Source organism: Elephantulus edwardii, unplaced genomic scaffold (genome assembly GCF_000299155.1).
Source record: "Elephantulus edwardii isolate Elephantulus edwardi_28Jun2011 unplaced genomic scaffold, EleEdw1.0 scaffold00050, whole genome shotgun sequence".
In the NCBI taxonomy this organism is placed as follows: Eukaryota; Metazoa; Chordata; class Mammalia; order Macroscelidea; family Macroscelididae; genus Elephantulus; species Elephantulus edwardii.
The window spans coordinates 12,916,663-12,932,174 of record NW_006399800.1 but is presented as its reverse complement, the minus strand read 5'-3'; the positions used below and the strand labels follow the sequence as shown (position 1 = coordinate 12,932,174).

The window sequence follows — 15,512 nt, the reverse complement described above, 5'->3', positions numbered from 1 at the left end:
GTAAACATATTTCATCCAGTTTTTCTCAGTCTTACCCCCACCCCTAATTTTTTTTTTTAAATGAAATGTTCAGTTGGAAAATGTCAAACATCCAGACAACCATGGAAGATAACAAGCATCCATGTATCTATTCCCTAGGTTGCATTTTGTGAGACTGTCTTCAAGCTACATTTTTTGGAGAATGAAAACATACTTGAAGTACATTTTTTATTTCTTTCATTTAAAAAGTAATTGCAAAATTCAAACAGCGCTAAAAGCCAGAGTTCTCTAATTACGCCGCAGGTGCTGAAGTGGGGTTTCCATTTAGCAGGAGGGGTCAACAACAGGGGTTCCCAAAGTGGGTTCCCTGGACGGGACCACCTGGGAACCTGCACAAAAGGCACATTCTCAACACTGGCTGAGACCTAGAGAATCAGAAACTCTAGAAGTGGAGAGTCCATCAATCTGTTTTAACCTCTATTGCAGATAATGCTGAGTGGACATGTCAGGTTTCCAAGGTAGAAGCCTCTGCCACGTTCCAGCTCTATGGCCTAGAGTCATTCGGTTGACCTTTCTGGGCTGTGTTAAAACGGGACATTCACGGTTCCTCCCTCACCAGGTGGGAAAAGGGTTTCTGGGTCCCCAAGAAGATTGGATGGCCAGTGCTCCATGTCATACCTGCCCTGGGGAGGATGAGGAGGGGTGGGTGGCAGCTCATCTGTTCCAATGTCCCCCACTACACTCACCATTAGACTTGGGGGCCCTCTTAGGATGTTAGCTACCTATCAGGCTAGTCACTTACAAGCCCCCAGAAAATCTCCCTGGGAGCAAAGAGAAAGCAGCAAGGCAGGGAGTCCTGGCACAGGCTGGGTGAACCACCCAGAGCATCTGAGAGGAACATGCTTGTGGGTGGCCAGGCACCCATAAGGACTGGTGACGGGGTGGAGAAGGCTTCTCTTTAACCATCTTTGCTATGGCTACAGTTTTTCAGAAAAGAAAAAGCAAAACAGAACAAAATCTCAGTGCATAGATCCTCCCCTGCAGGAAGCTCAGTGCGTAATGCTTTTTTACCAGAGGAAAGTTTAATTTCCAGAGAAGCTCCAGAAGCCACAGCCCCTCCAGCATCCCTGTGTCCCTTCCAGGACGTCCTGGGGATAGATCAGGCAAGGTTAATTACAAATCTGCTTTATGCCCTGACTGCTTCTCTGTGGAATATGATTATGACAATGGCAAAGAGAGGGGCAGTCTCAAGCCTTCTCCCCGACCTCCCGTAGACAAAGGCGCTGCGGTCTCTCGGGGCCTGCCATCAGCTGCTGGGCGAGGGTTAAGTCATCCATTAACTCTCCCAGCTTGGAATGCTGGATGATCTCAGTTGTCAGGGGGGAATAAATCACTCTCTGTGTAGGGCTATATTACTTCTCCTCTGCAGGGCGGGAGGCTGGATGGGGGACTGTAGGAGAAGGCTGTAGATGAAGAGAATCTGAGCTGCAGAAGGGTGGAGCCACACAGTTCCAGTTTTTTGCATTGGTTTTATGAGCAGTGAGGCCAGGGTACTTCGGTTCTCCTTAGAGGAATGCAGCCAGAGCTCGTATGATGGTGGCTCTACTCCGCATCTGTTCATGACCTGTGGGCCTTTCCCGAAGCCGATGCCACCAGCCACAGCCAGGAGACAAGTCACCCTGGTGTCCATCCTGCCCACTGTGTAACACGAACCAGTCACTCTCTCTGGCCCTTTCCAACATGTCCTGTTTCTAGCCTCAAGACAAAGCTATATCCAGCTTATTAAAAGGAAAACTCTTTTGTGCTCCTTTCAGTTTCCACAGCTCATCTTAACAGAAAGGTAGAAGTGTATTTCATATCTTTTGCCTCAAACATCAGAGATGGTGTGTTTTCCTAAAGCTGCTCTCAACAAATATTGCTTGGGCAAGATGGTCAAATTACTCTGTCCATTAAGAAACGGCACTTTCGAATGAGCCCATGCTGTGTTTTAAAAACTGAAACAGTAACATTGCTGGGCTCCTGCCAATAGAATCAAGTAATGGCCTGGCTATAATTTTTATTCTCCTGGCTGGTCCCTACCTACATCTTTGCTGTTCCGCCCCAAAACCACTGAGTGGCTGCCTGAGTCTGTGCTGCCAGAAATGCTCACGGAAGGAGAACACTTACACTTCCCCTCCCAGGACCCTCAACAACAGCTGGCCATCACACCAAATAGATGTCTGCGTGCTGGTGGGATACCGAGGGAGGCAAGGGAATCTGGAGGTCCACGCACAGTTCCCACTCAAAATGTTTGACTCCTCCAACACAATTTGACATAAAAGACTCACAAACAAAACTAATGCAATCATGAAGATGATCTGGTGGTTTGAGACATTTTATGGAGTCCATGTTGAAGAGAAAGCAGTTGAGTTGTATCAAGTTCTAAGAAGCACCTACATCAATGTCTTCTGTGCTTATTTGCACCCACCCTGAGCTGGCTGGCTATGGATGGGTAGATGAGAGTGAGTTTTCAAAGAATTGAAGGAAATCTGAAATGAGGACCCCATTCTTTGACTGGAAGATCCATTTGAGACCGAGATTAGTTCGTGAACTATTGTTCTATGAGATGATCCTTGGAGATGGAGGTTTATATTCTAAATTAATCTTAACCTGCAGATAGAGATTACAAAATCTAAAATTTCTCTAAGGAAACAGTCAAGAAACCAAAGATCAATTGTATGTTATACAGAAACTGCCCACTTATGAATGAGATGGGATCCTAAACGTGTCTTTAAGTTGAATTTGTAGTTAGGAGGAAAAAGGCGCATGTGGTCTTAATGAGCAGGGCTTTAGAGCAAGGAAAGGGGGCTCTGGTGGCAGAGTCTTTAGGGAGTTCAGCATCAAACCCGTATGTGATGCTTCTTTGGGGGTGTGAATCCACTAGGCTACTCTGCAGGAGAAAGAGGGGCAATCTCCTCCTCTGTGATTTACAGCCTCTGAAAATCCACTGCAAGGTCAGCTATGAGTCATTTCCAATTGGACAGCAATGTGTTTTTGAGTTTCAGTGCAAGAAAAGGCTCAGTGAGGTTGGTTCAACTGCTTCAAATTGAGTGCAAATGTACATAGCATTAAAGGATAAGTGCAAGGTGAATGTTCACGACCTGGGAACTTCATGCATTTCTAACAAATATTCACAACCAGAGTCTCTGCTAAATAGATGGCGCCAAATGTTCCCACTCCTGACTGGTCCCAAAGTTGTCTCTTATTCAGATTAAAATAACACCATTTTTTAGTTGGGGGAGGTATGTGGAAAAGTGTGAGCAAAAGATCTGGAATACAGACTTTATAAATGACTGGTGCGGCACAAACATCCTGCTAACCTCATTCTGATGCTGACTAATTCAACAGAAAAACGTCACTGGCAACGTTAGAACTACATTCCTATTTTAACTGAACACAGAAATTATAGATTATACACATCTGGAAAAATCATTAAGAAAAACATCCGCTTTCTGTAGTTAAACAGAACAATCCTGTTTTAAGGAAGAAAAATTATAATTGGTACTTCATCGACTAAGACAATTGTTGCTGAAGTCAGGAGGAAATCATTCTTGTGTTTGTGGGCGCCTGGCCAAGTATGTGACTCGGAACATCCCCTTTCCTTGGGCACCTGGCCCAGGCCAGGTGAGTGGATGCAGGGAGGTGGGGGCTGAGCCCTGTTAGTCTAAAAGGATAGGATAATAAATTGCTGTCAGTCACCAAGAAAACACCAGCATTTCCCCCTTGGCTCTTGAGATTCAATCTACTCTGCTGTGGTTCTGGTCACTTGATCTGCAAGTTGCTGTTTCTATTATGTGCTGTCAAACTGATTATGACTCATAGCGACCCTATGAACAATGGCTCTGAAACCTGCCCTAAGCTAACTTCACTGGCTCTGACATACCTGACCTCACTGACACAGTCACCATGTAATCCGTCTCATCCAGGGTCTTTCTCTCCTGTGTTGACTCTCTGCCCTCTCAAGCAAGATATCTTTCTCCAAGTACTGGCCCCTTCTGACAATATACCCATGCAAGATGGAGTTTCAAAATCTTTGCCTCCTAGTATTTTGGTTTCACCTATAAGACAGACCTGCTTATTCCCTTGGCAGTCCATGACAAGAAGATACTCTATTTTTTTATTAAATGTCATGAAGGAAGTAGAAGGAAGAACACATTTGGAGCTGATATCAGGTTTTTATGAGGCAAATCACTTACACATGTCTGATCCAAGCTATTCTCACCTGTGAGAACTGGCTAAGCTTGTTTTCATATGACAGTCTCTCACAATGTATTTTGTATACAAGGAGTTGGTAAACAATTTTGTTTTTAGGGCTTTAGAGGAAGAAAAGAAAGAATAAGTGGAAAAGGCTGTCTTTTGACTGCATTCCCACATATGAAGATTTAAATGGCCTTGGAAAATTATACCTAGAAGGTCTTCACTTCCTTCCTTCTCATTTTTCCTGAGTGCTCTAGCAGTTTAGATTTGCAAACAGTGAACTTCATCAGGAGGCTGTAAAACACATGATGCTGCAGGAGCCCTGGTGGAGTAGTGGGCTAAGCACTGAGCTTCTAACGAAAAGATCATGGTTTGATCACCGACCACTCCAAAGGAGAAAGATGAGGCAGTTCTACCTGCCCTTTGGGGTTCACGATAAATCAGAATCAGCTCTATGACGATATGGTTGTGGTAAGCACATGCTGAACATATGGTTTCACATATAAGGTAGAGTGTTGGGGCCTACAGACAAGCTGCAGTGGTTTGAGCCTCACAAATCTCATTTTTTATCAATTCCAACTCACTGTGACTCCAAAGGGCAGAGGAGAACTGCCATTTGAGCTTCTTTATAATATGTAAGGTAGCTACAAAGGAGCCCTAGTGGTGCAGTGGTTTACAGCTTAGGAAGCTAAGAAGTAGATGGTGGGTTTGAACTGATGACCTTTCAATTAACAGCTGAGTGCTTAACACCGTACCATCAAGGCTCCTTTGTAGCTACCTTTTTGAATTACAAATGGTGAGCACAGACAAACCCTGAAAACATGCTGAATGAAATAAATCAGTCACCTGATAAATATAGGATGATCTCACTTAAATGGAGGAGAAACCAAAGCTTACTAGTGGTTGGGAGGGGGGCAAGTAGGGGAGAAAGAACAGTCACTGCTTAGGGAAGGTTGAATTTTTGTTAATGGAGGCAGAATAATTTATAAAAGAATGTTGGTGATGGTTGCAGGACATGATGAATGCAGTCAATGTACTGAATTGACATACGTAAAAGCTGTTGAATTGGCAAATACTTTCTTAAATGCATTTTTACTACAATTTTAAAAATGATGAACAAAACAATATGGAAGAAAGAATACCAGACAGAAAGAGAGGTTCAGCCTCCACCTGCAGCCTTCTCACTGGGCTGCAGTTTTCACACTGGCAGGATGTGAAGGCTCATCTCCCCTCTGGTGTTCTGACTCTGACTCCTGGGATGCAGCGGGCTGCAGGCCTGAGAACTCGGCCCTGGCCCAGGATGGGCAGACCTGAGAGCTGGGCCCTGACCGCACAGGCCTCAGTATGCACCACCCGGAGGTGGGCCCGCATTACCTGGTGTGGCTGTTGGAGGACAGGCTCTCCCAGGGCTGCACAGTGCAGCCAGCCACGGCGAAGGCACCCCCGCAGCTGCCGTCCAGTTTCATGAGCAGGGCTTTGGCGGCATTCTCTGCTGTCTTCCGGCAGTCGTGAGCCCGCTTGAGCATCTGAGTGATGTTTTCATCTCCTGACTGGTCCCCTGCATTGAAGAGAAGCCAATGGATTAGTCATCACAGGTCTGGATAAGGCGGGTCTGAGAATGAGCTTGGGTAACCTGCTCAGGACAGAGGAGGGGCACTGGGGAGAAAGGGGCACTGAGAAGCCACTAGGCTCAGCCTTTCAGTTGCTGTATGTGGGAAGGCACTGCTCTGCTCTGGGCTCCACTATTCTGATCTACAAATGAAGGGCTGGTGTCTATGCTCTCTGAGTATGTTTATAGTTCTAGAATGCTCTGACTTTCTAATTACTCAGGCTCCTGGCTTCTTCTCCCACTCGATTTCTAGTTTACTGTTTGGTCACTCTTATGTGTTCTGAACGTCTCTGTGAATAAGGGAAGGGAGAAATCAAGGCAAAAATGTGCCATATCCCACCCATCCACAGCTTCGGTTAGAACTCTATGTAGGCAAGTGACACAAAAATGAAATGGTTAACGTGCAAACTTCCCCTCTTCCCTCTGTGAACTCTGATCCTTCTAAGGGATGACTAGGTGGGAGTCAAGGCCATTTTTAGATCACAACAACCACTCTGTATAATACTGCAATGGAGGACATACGACTTTATTCATTTGTCCAAACCTACCTGACTGCTCTCAATTTGGTATCTTTCAAGGAGATTCTCATTTGGGTTCCCAAGGCTATAAATGTTCATGGGAGGAGATTGCCTAGCTTGCTGCTGTGGAGTTGATAGTGATGGCAGATTCAAACCTCTGATCTTTTCACTGAAAGCCCAACACATGAGGCATTATGCCACCAGTGAAACACAACTGAAATCATGGGACTCAGTTAAAAAGAATGGATTAAAAGAAATTCCTAAATTGTAACAAGGTACTATATTAAGAAAACAGAAATCCTCACAACTGAAAAAAGGATTTCATTCTAACTTTCACCACTATCAGTGTCCATGGGAGCAGCAATCGATACGTCAAACAACCAATTGCACTGGGAAAATCTGCTGTGAAAGAACTCTTTAAAGTGTTCAAAATCAACGATGTCACTGTGAGGACGGAGGTGTCCTCCATCATCCAACGTGTGGCACTTTCAGTTGCCTCATATTCTGTCCTGGAAAGGGTAAAACCAAGTCTCTCCTTGGAGGCCGGGGTTTATGAAGCTCCGTCTCACTTACGTTGGGCATGTGGCCAGGAGAGATTGGTCCTTTGAGAAAGACATCATGCTCGGAAAGGTGGAGGGACAGCGCAGGAGAGGAAGACCCCGAATGAGATGGATTGATGGGACAATGGGATTGGTGTGTTGGAGTCCAGGAGACTGGCTCAGGACAGAGAAGAGTTCAGGGCTGATATGCATAGGGTTGCTATGAGTCGACTCAATAGCACATAACAACATAATAGCACATGAAAACTGGAGAGTAATTAAGAAAGACCAAAGAAAAATTGAGGTCTTTGAATTTTTGTGGCAAAGAATATGGAATAAACCAGGGACTGCCAGAAGAATGAACAAATGTGTCTCAGAAGAACAGCCAGAAGGCTCCTGAGAAGCACGGATGGCTATCCTTCATGTCACACGGTAGAGCTGCTCCACTGGCTTTCCTCGGCTGTAATCTGTACAGAGGCAGATCACCAGTACTTCCTTCCACAGTGCTGTGAAGTAAGTTCTAAATCCTACCTAGGGGTTAGTAACTGAGAGCAAGCTGGTTGTGTTAATGCCAGGCACTTACAGCAGGAGGGAAGCAACTTAAAAATCAAGCCAGCCCCTCAGCTCTGTGGAGAGTGGGAGGAAATGGCATGGGCACATCCCATGGGCTCAGGCCCTGAGATCTTTATCCGTCCATTTCTATGACCACCTTCATGTCTCTCTTCTTCAGAGCAACAAAAGATTTTACATCTTACCACGCAAGTGCTCTTTGTGTCCTATTCTGAATGAGGCATGATATTACTCACTGGCCTGCCTTACAAATATATACATGAGCTACCTAGTATTAGGCAAATATAAAGCATTTTGTTATTGATTATAAAGATTTAAAATGTAGATTTATTGATGCTTTTCTAGCTTCTACTATGCAACTTTGCTGAATAGGTACGAGGGTAACAAAAGGTACTTTTACAAGATAGGATGGTTTAAGTTATTCCTCTGTAACAACCTGAAAAAGGATGACTGACTTTTCCTTTGTGACTGATACTTTTTTAAGACATTTATTAAATTAAAGAAAACCGACCAAACCCAAAACTGATAGTAGGCCAAGACCAGTGTAGGATCTATTTCATATGAAAATAAAGTTTTATGGCTTAGTTAAAAAGACCCTGAAAAATGAGGTTTCTAATGGAAATGTTGGCAGAGTTTCTACTTCAGAGCTGGGATAGTAATTACTATTTAAAAGAAAATGAAGAAAAAAAAAAAAGACCTAGGAGGTGTGGAGGGTGGTCACCCATATCAATGAAGGGCTGCCCCATGTTGGGTAACTTGGATGTGAAACAGGAAATTAATAATACCCGAGACACTTCCTTTCCTTCAGATTTGCTTCAGATTACTCCTCTCCATGTCAAAATCAACAAAGGGAAAAACATACTTTTTTCCCCCTCTCTGATGAATGCTCTGTGCAAAAGCCTAGACCCCAGGAAAAAGGAGCTGGCAAGAAGACAGGATGATACATCTGGGGGGAACCCTGGTTATGACCCTCCTCCCTCCTTGTAAGACAAATGCTGGGAGGAAAAGCCTGAGTAGAGACCTTGGGAGAAACACACACACCCATAGTGCCTTGGAAGAAACGTCTGAGGTCTGTTTTTTTTAAAAACCCAGCCAGTGAAAATCCTATGGAGTGTGCAAGTTGAGATCAATCCCACACCAACAGGTTTCCACTGACACAAAATTGAAATGCAGTTTGGTTATTTCCTCAAAAAGCTGAGCATAGAGATCTCATATGATTGAGCTTTTCCACTGCTATGACCATACCCAAAGAAATCAGAACCGAGACATAATTGGAGATATACACATCTATGTTCATAGCAGTGTTCTCCACAATAGCAAGAAAACGGAAACAGCCCACACATACCCACCAACAAATGAATAGATTGAAAAGTTGTGGTACATTCACACAATGGAATATTATGCAGCACTAAGGAACAATGATTTTATAAAATCCTCTATTACGTGGGAGGATCTAGAGAGCATTACGCGAACTAACTCAGACATAAGGAAAATTACTGCATAGGATCATTACTGTAAAAACAGAAGGATTACTGAGTGAGATGTGTGTAGTGAGATGTGTGTAAATGTTCAAAAAGGGAAAGGAAAAGGGGAATGTGGGCAGAAAAGAGAAAGAGGAGAAATCACCAGAGTAGCAGAGGTTAGGGGGCAGATGGGGAGGTAAAGAAATAGGAAAGACTCAGAGGAGAATTGAAAAGATAGGGTGATAATAGGCATAGATCAATACTAATTAAAAATAAAAGGAAAATAGAATATGTATATGAATAAATGTATAAAACATAATGTACATGATGTATATTAATGGCTATTCAAACCAGCTAAAAACACTGAAATGCAGGAGGGATCAGTGCAGATCTTGAGATACAAATGCAATAACCACAGGACGCAGAGGAGGAGGGGACGTGAGGGGGACGAGAGGACACACTGGGGCTCACAGCACTGGCGTTCTCAGATTCTGAAAAGCATGAGGTGTGCATGTTGTTTATTAGTTAGGTGCCATGGAGTCAACCAGTGGCCTTACGAACAACAGACCTGAACCCTGTCCTATCTTGTGCCATCCTCACCATCTCTGATATACTCAAGCCCACTGTACAGTCACTCTGTCAATCCATCTTGTTGAAGGTCATCCTCTCTTTCTCTGAGTCTAGGCCTTTCCCAGGATTATGTCTTCTTGCTTATTCATAAGACACCTGGAAGTGAAGTTGGGAGAACTCAGGCACCAAGACTACCCCCAAAAAGCAGCCGCATGGGCAGGAAAGGGTTGCTACACCTCTGACATGGGACATGGCTGTGGGAGGCTGTGGAAAAGCTGGTCTCTTTAATCACAAGGAAGGCTCCTGCTCCATCTGGCTCTACTGTCAACCCAGTTTCCTAAGAGGGGCTGTTTGTTTAAACTTGTCTGCAATTCTGTTTCCACTCCAGTTCTTACTGAATTTAACATAAACAATTTACTCACTCACTCATGAGGAAAAGCGAAAAACGCACTTGACAAGGGAATTTCATGTTGTCGGGAGATGATCCAAAGCCAACAACTGGGATGGGGCGACTGAGCGGAGGAGGCAGGGAAGCAGGCAGGACGAGGCAGGAGGGGCTCAGGCCACACTCACCAGTGGAGGACCCCACGCCAGCTGCCCGGAACTGCCCCAGGATGAGGCTCTGCTCGCTCTCGGCCAGCGCCAGGAGGAGTTCATAGGCTTCTATGCACTGCTCGCTGAAACACAAACACAGCTTCCTCAGTGCCCACACCGCTTCCTGGGGGAAGGTGGTTCTGAATCTGCCTCCCAGCCTCTCTCCCTATCCACACGAAGTAGAGAACCACTCAAGAATAGTCCCTGGAAAAGCCAGTGGTTTTTCTGCTCTCCTAGCCACAGCTCCCACCACCTTTTCTCTTCCTTTCCACCATTTCTGTCAGGTGCCATGAAGTTGATTCTGACTCCCAGTGACCTCACATGTGCAGAGCAGCACTGTGTAACTTCAGAGCTACACCCTCAGCTGTTCTCTGAGAAGCCTCTGGGTGGGTTTGAACTGCAAACATTTGGGCTAGCAGTAAAGCGTTCAGCCATTGTGCCACCAAGGGTCTCTCTATGTGTATAGAAAAGTAAGGTTGAGAGATCCCTTGGAGAATCAGCTAAAAATACTTCTGGTAGTCAGTATCCCTGAGTAGGGCAAACCAGGCTGCCAACCAAATGGTTGGAAGTTTGAGTCTACCTAGAGGCACTTGGGGTGAAAGGACTGAGTGATGATCTGCTTTTTTACAATCACTGAAAATCCTATAAGGATTATAAATTCTAGTCTGATACACACAGGGTCGCCAGAAGTCAGAGTCAAATTGGTGACAGATCCATTTGGTGACAAGTTTCTTAGTGACAAATCTCCAAGCTGGCAGTGGTTCACATTTGACAATCGCATTCTTGTGTAGTTCCCTCTCCAGTGTGGTCTGTGTGACCAGCAGACTATGGGAGGAGAAACTGCATGCCATTTTCAAGATTGTTGTTGTGTACCATACAGTCATAATCGACCCATAGCTGACCCTCGATTTTCAGAGACAGTTAATCGCACATCCTTCTCTGGATTTGAACCACATGCCTTTGGGTTGCAGTGTGGTTTATAAACACTATGGCTTCCATTTTGGTTTCTTACTTCACTTTCTCTTTTGGATTGTTTGCTCTGGGGGAAGTTGGCTGACAGGCGTCAAAGACACTTGCAAGGCTCAGTGGAGAGGAACAAGTGGTGAAGAATTAAGGCTTCCAGCCAACAGGCAAGACAGAGCTGAGGAATCTAGCCAGCAGTAACATGAATGAGCCTTCTTAGCGATAGATCTTCCACCTCCAGGAAAAGCTTCAGATGATGCAGCTCTGGCTGACAGCTTGATGGAAACTTCTGAGTTCCTGAGCCAGAACAGCCTAGCTGAACCACTCCCAAATTCCTGGCTTTCAGCAATTATGACATTATCATAAATTATCACACAGCAATAGAGACCATAACAGCTCATATGGCAGACTATTTTAATTGAGGTCTGCACTGTGCAATATAGTAGCCATTAGCCATATATGAGGGAGCTCTGATGGCTAAGTGATAAAAGAGTTGCACTGTCAACCCAAAGGCACGTGGTTCAAATCCACCAATTGCTCCCGTGTGATTTACAGCCTCAGAATACCCACTTGAGGGTTAGTTATGAGTTGGTCTTGACTCCAGGGTACATAACAATAAAAATAGCCATATGTAGCTGTTTAAAGAAAAAGAAAGTCAAAGTTAAATCAAATGGAAGTCAGCATATTTCTCAGGTTCAATAGCCATATTTGGCTAATAGTCACCATACTGGACAGCACAGGTACAGAATGGTTAGAGCAGTGCTGCAAGTTCCACTGGGTACTTATAATACTGTCCCATGAAAAATTCACAGGTCTCCTCAAAATGACAGGAGTTTGACACTGGAATTTTAAGGCAAGGGAAAAAAATTATCTTCTTTATGTTCATCTTTATGTTTATCAACTATTGGACAAAACAAGTAAAGGATCAAGAAGGGCCCTTCTATCACTGCTTGAAACCTACACGAATCCACGTCCACACAGGAGGGACAGCCTGTGAAGAACACCTGTGTGGTCCCAAGAAAGGTAGTAAAATTCCACATCTAAGCAAATAATTGAGTAGTCTCTAAGCTGAGTAAGGGAAACGGTTTAGTCAACATTTGGTTGACAGACCATCTGTTATCAATTGTCTTTGCATTCATCTTCCTTTAGTGAGGGTTAAGGAAAAGGGCCCAATCACAACCTCCTCCTCCCAAGGACAGTCCATCTTCCAGGCTGGACATGCAGGGACATTTCCTGTTCTGTGAGGACGTGAAGACCTGTCTGATGAAAGGCAGACTGCAGGCACAGAACAGCTCACTTCAAGAGCTTTCAGAGGAGGGTCATGTGTTTGCTTTGGTGTGTTTGTGGACTACTATGGTTTCTTTCTTACCTTTAGTCTCTTATATTTGACTTTTCATTTTTTTTTAAAGAAACATCGATGATTTTTATAATAATAGTGATTTTTTTATAAGAGGATACTGAGAGTAAGATACAGTTCCTATTGGATCCTTTGCTAACATGACTGAGTAGTAATACCTAGGTAAACCTGTGAAAAAATAATAAATCATAATATACTCTCAAGCAAGAATTTAAAAATAGATGAGAAAAGTGCAACAATGAATGAATGGAAACCCAAAGTCTTGGTAAATTTTCATTGAAATTAATAAGAAATTTAAAAAAACAGATACGTTTCCAAAATTATGAGACTAGAAAAAAAACTGTTACATTCACATATTACTGGCCATTACTGGGTGAATTGCAAATGACTTGGTTTCATGGAAAAACACTGGTGGTGAGCCTTAAAGGCCATTAAAATGTCTGCATCCTTTCATCTACTGCAGTTCTATACCTACTCAGGATAAAATCTTGAGGAAAACATTCAAAAGACTAGCACAGTATTTGAAAAGGGAAGACACGGTGCACGAGAGATAGAGACATGAAAGGCAAACACAATTCCATGCATAATCCTGTGCTGTTAGCATGAATCAACAAGCGGATACACAGGCAGACAAACAAGACAAACAGAAAAAGGTGAAGGGGCAATGTGCAGGACTACATCTAGGCTTGCCAGATGATGGTTCTGCACGTGTATTTGGGATTAAAGGTATTATCTGCATAAAATTATTAACCAAAGAATAATTTTCAATATCAAAAGTCACAATATCCTTTAGAGAAATGAATAAATAAGAACATGTAAACTTGAGGCAGGAGATACAATCAAAGTAAAGTGACTATTAAACAGCAGCTTTAAGAAGTATAACAAATTGAAGACCCAGAAGGCATTAGTATTTCAAGCACATAAAATAATTATAGAAACAAAGACTTAAATGCAAATATATACATGAAACAAAAATGGGTATTTTTTTTTTCATTCAGTGAATGAAATATGAAGTTGAACGTGCTAGGAGAAACATCTGTTTATCTCATTCATTATCTTCATTTTATTAACGGCTACAAACGCAGGAAATGATTTTTCAGTATGAATCACACTGGCCCAACTATTCAGCAAAATCTTCTAGAAGTCTGTTTTCTGCTTTTATGCACAAGGTAGTTTTGGATACATTTCTAATTTCAAGTGACTACACAGACAGGTAAGTGGCTTCCTCGCTCTGTTTACCCACCTGTACTGTAAGGCCAGCCTCAGGGCCGTGGCATTGGATTCGTATTTTCCCACCAGCATGCTCATCCGTTCAGCATTGCTTTTGCATTCCTCCAGGGTTATGGTTAGAAGATCATTCTGTGATTTAAGGTGCTCAATCCGGCTACAAAGAAAGAAAATAATTTGAAAATTTCACTCTTGGATTTTAATTCATTTCAACAGTCTAACCTATAACATGTAAAACTGAAGATTATCCAAAAATGGCTAGAGAGAGAATTGTTAGAAATTCAGGCAGGATTTAGAAGAGACTGTAGCACTGGGAGATGATGCCAGATGGATCCTGGCTGAAAGCAGAGAGTATTAGCAGGGTATCTGTGTTTCATTGACTATGCAATGACAGTTGAATGCCAATCACCACAAATTACGGCTTACATTGAGAAGAATGGGAATTCCAGAACACTTGATTGTGCTCACACAAAATCTATACCTAGACCAAAAGGTTGCTGTGAGAATAGAGCAAGGGAACACTGTGAGGTTTAAAATCAAGCAAGGTGTATACCAGCGCTGTATCCTTTCTCTACACCTATTCAATCTGTATATTAAAGAAATCATTCAAGAAGCTGAGCTTTATGAAGAAGAAAGTGGCATCAGGATAGAAGGAAGACTCATCAAGAATGTGCTTCTGCAGATGACAAAACCTTGTTTGCTGAAAGCGAGGAGGGCTTGAAATTTTTGCTGCGGAAGATCCAAGACTTCAGTCTTCAATATGGATTACATCTCAACATTAAGAAGACAAACATCCTCACCACTGGGTCAACTGGGCAACTTCATGATACATAGAGAAATATTAAAGTTTCCAATGATTTAATCTTGCTTGGATCCATCAACAACACTTTTCATACCAGCAACAAAGAAATCAAAAGGCATTTTGTTGTTATGTGCCATCGAGTCGCTTGCGACTCATAGCGACCCTATGTACAACAGCCCTAAACTCCGCTCTGTCCTATGCCAATTGCACCATCTCTGACACACCTATTCCGATCACCCCAGTCACTGAATCAATCCACCTCATAGGGGGCCTTCCCCTTCTGCACTGTCCCTCCCCCTACCAAGCATGATGTCCCTCTCCAAGGACCTGTCTCTCCTTACAACATGCCCAAAGTATGTCAGACGAAGTCTCAGAATCCTTGCCTCCAAGGAGCAGCCCGGTTTGACCCTTTCCGGGATGAATCCGTTTGTTTTCCTAGCAGTCCATGGTACCCTCAATACTCTTCTTCAGCACCACAGCTCAAAGGCATCAATCAATTCTCCTTCTATTGTCTTTAGTCATTGTCCAACTCTCTGATGCGTAACAAGAGATAGCAAAGACCATGGCCTGTATGACATGTACCTTAGTCTCCAAAGAGGCACCATTGCTCTTCAGTACTTTGGAGAGGTCCCTAACATGGAGCATTGGGTAAATATGTTGTTACGAACCCCTCCAAGGTGTCCAGGAGCAACAATGTCATTTTGAAGACTAAGATGCACCTTATGAAAGCCATGGTATTTTCAGTTAGTTGCCATGCATCTGAAAGTTGGATAAGGAATCAAGATAAAAGAAGAAAAAACTTACGCATTTGGGTTGTGGTGTTGGAGAAGAATATTGAATATATCATGGACTGCCAAAAGAACAAATATGTCTTAGAGAAAGTGCAACAAGGGTGGTGAAACTTTATCTCAAATACTTTGGGTATGTTGTTAAACGAGGCTGTTGTTGTTGTTGTTACGTACCTTGCTCTATCCTGTGCCAATCGCATTGCCTCTGACACACCCTTCCCAATTACCCCAGTCACTGAATCAATCCACTTCATAGAGGGTCCTCCCCTCCTGCACTGTCCCTCCACCCTACCAAGC

The 15,512-nt window shown here is 43.5% G+C and overlaps 1 protein-coding gene across 1 annotated transcript in view; it reads right to left on the bottom strand.

The window, feature by feature from the left end:
• Positions 1-15,512, bottom strand: part of MCC (mutated in colorectal cancers) — a 635,122-nt gene that overhangs the window by 46,732 nt on the left and 572,878 nt on the right. Inside the window, exons 12-14 of the mRNA XM_006886681.1 lie at positions 13,642-13,782; positions 10,058-10,161; positions 5,590-5,773 (exon numbers count right to left, since the gene is read on the bottom strand). Coding sequence (XP_006886743.1) covers positions 5,590-5,773; positions 10,058-10,161; positions 13,642-13,782 — 429 coding nt within the window. The remainder of the gene's footprint in view (positions 1-5,589; positions 5,774-10,057; positions 10,162-13,641; positions 13,783-15,512) is intronic.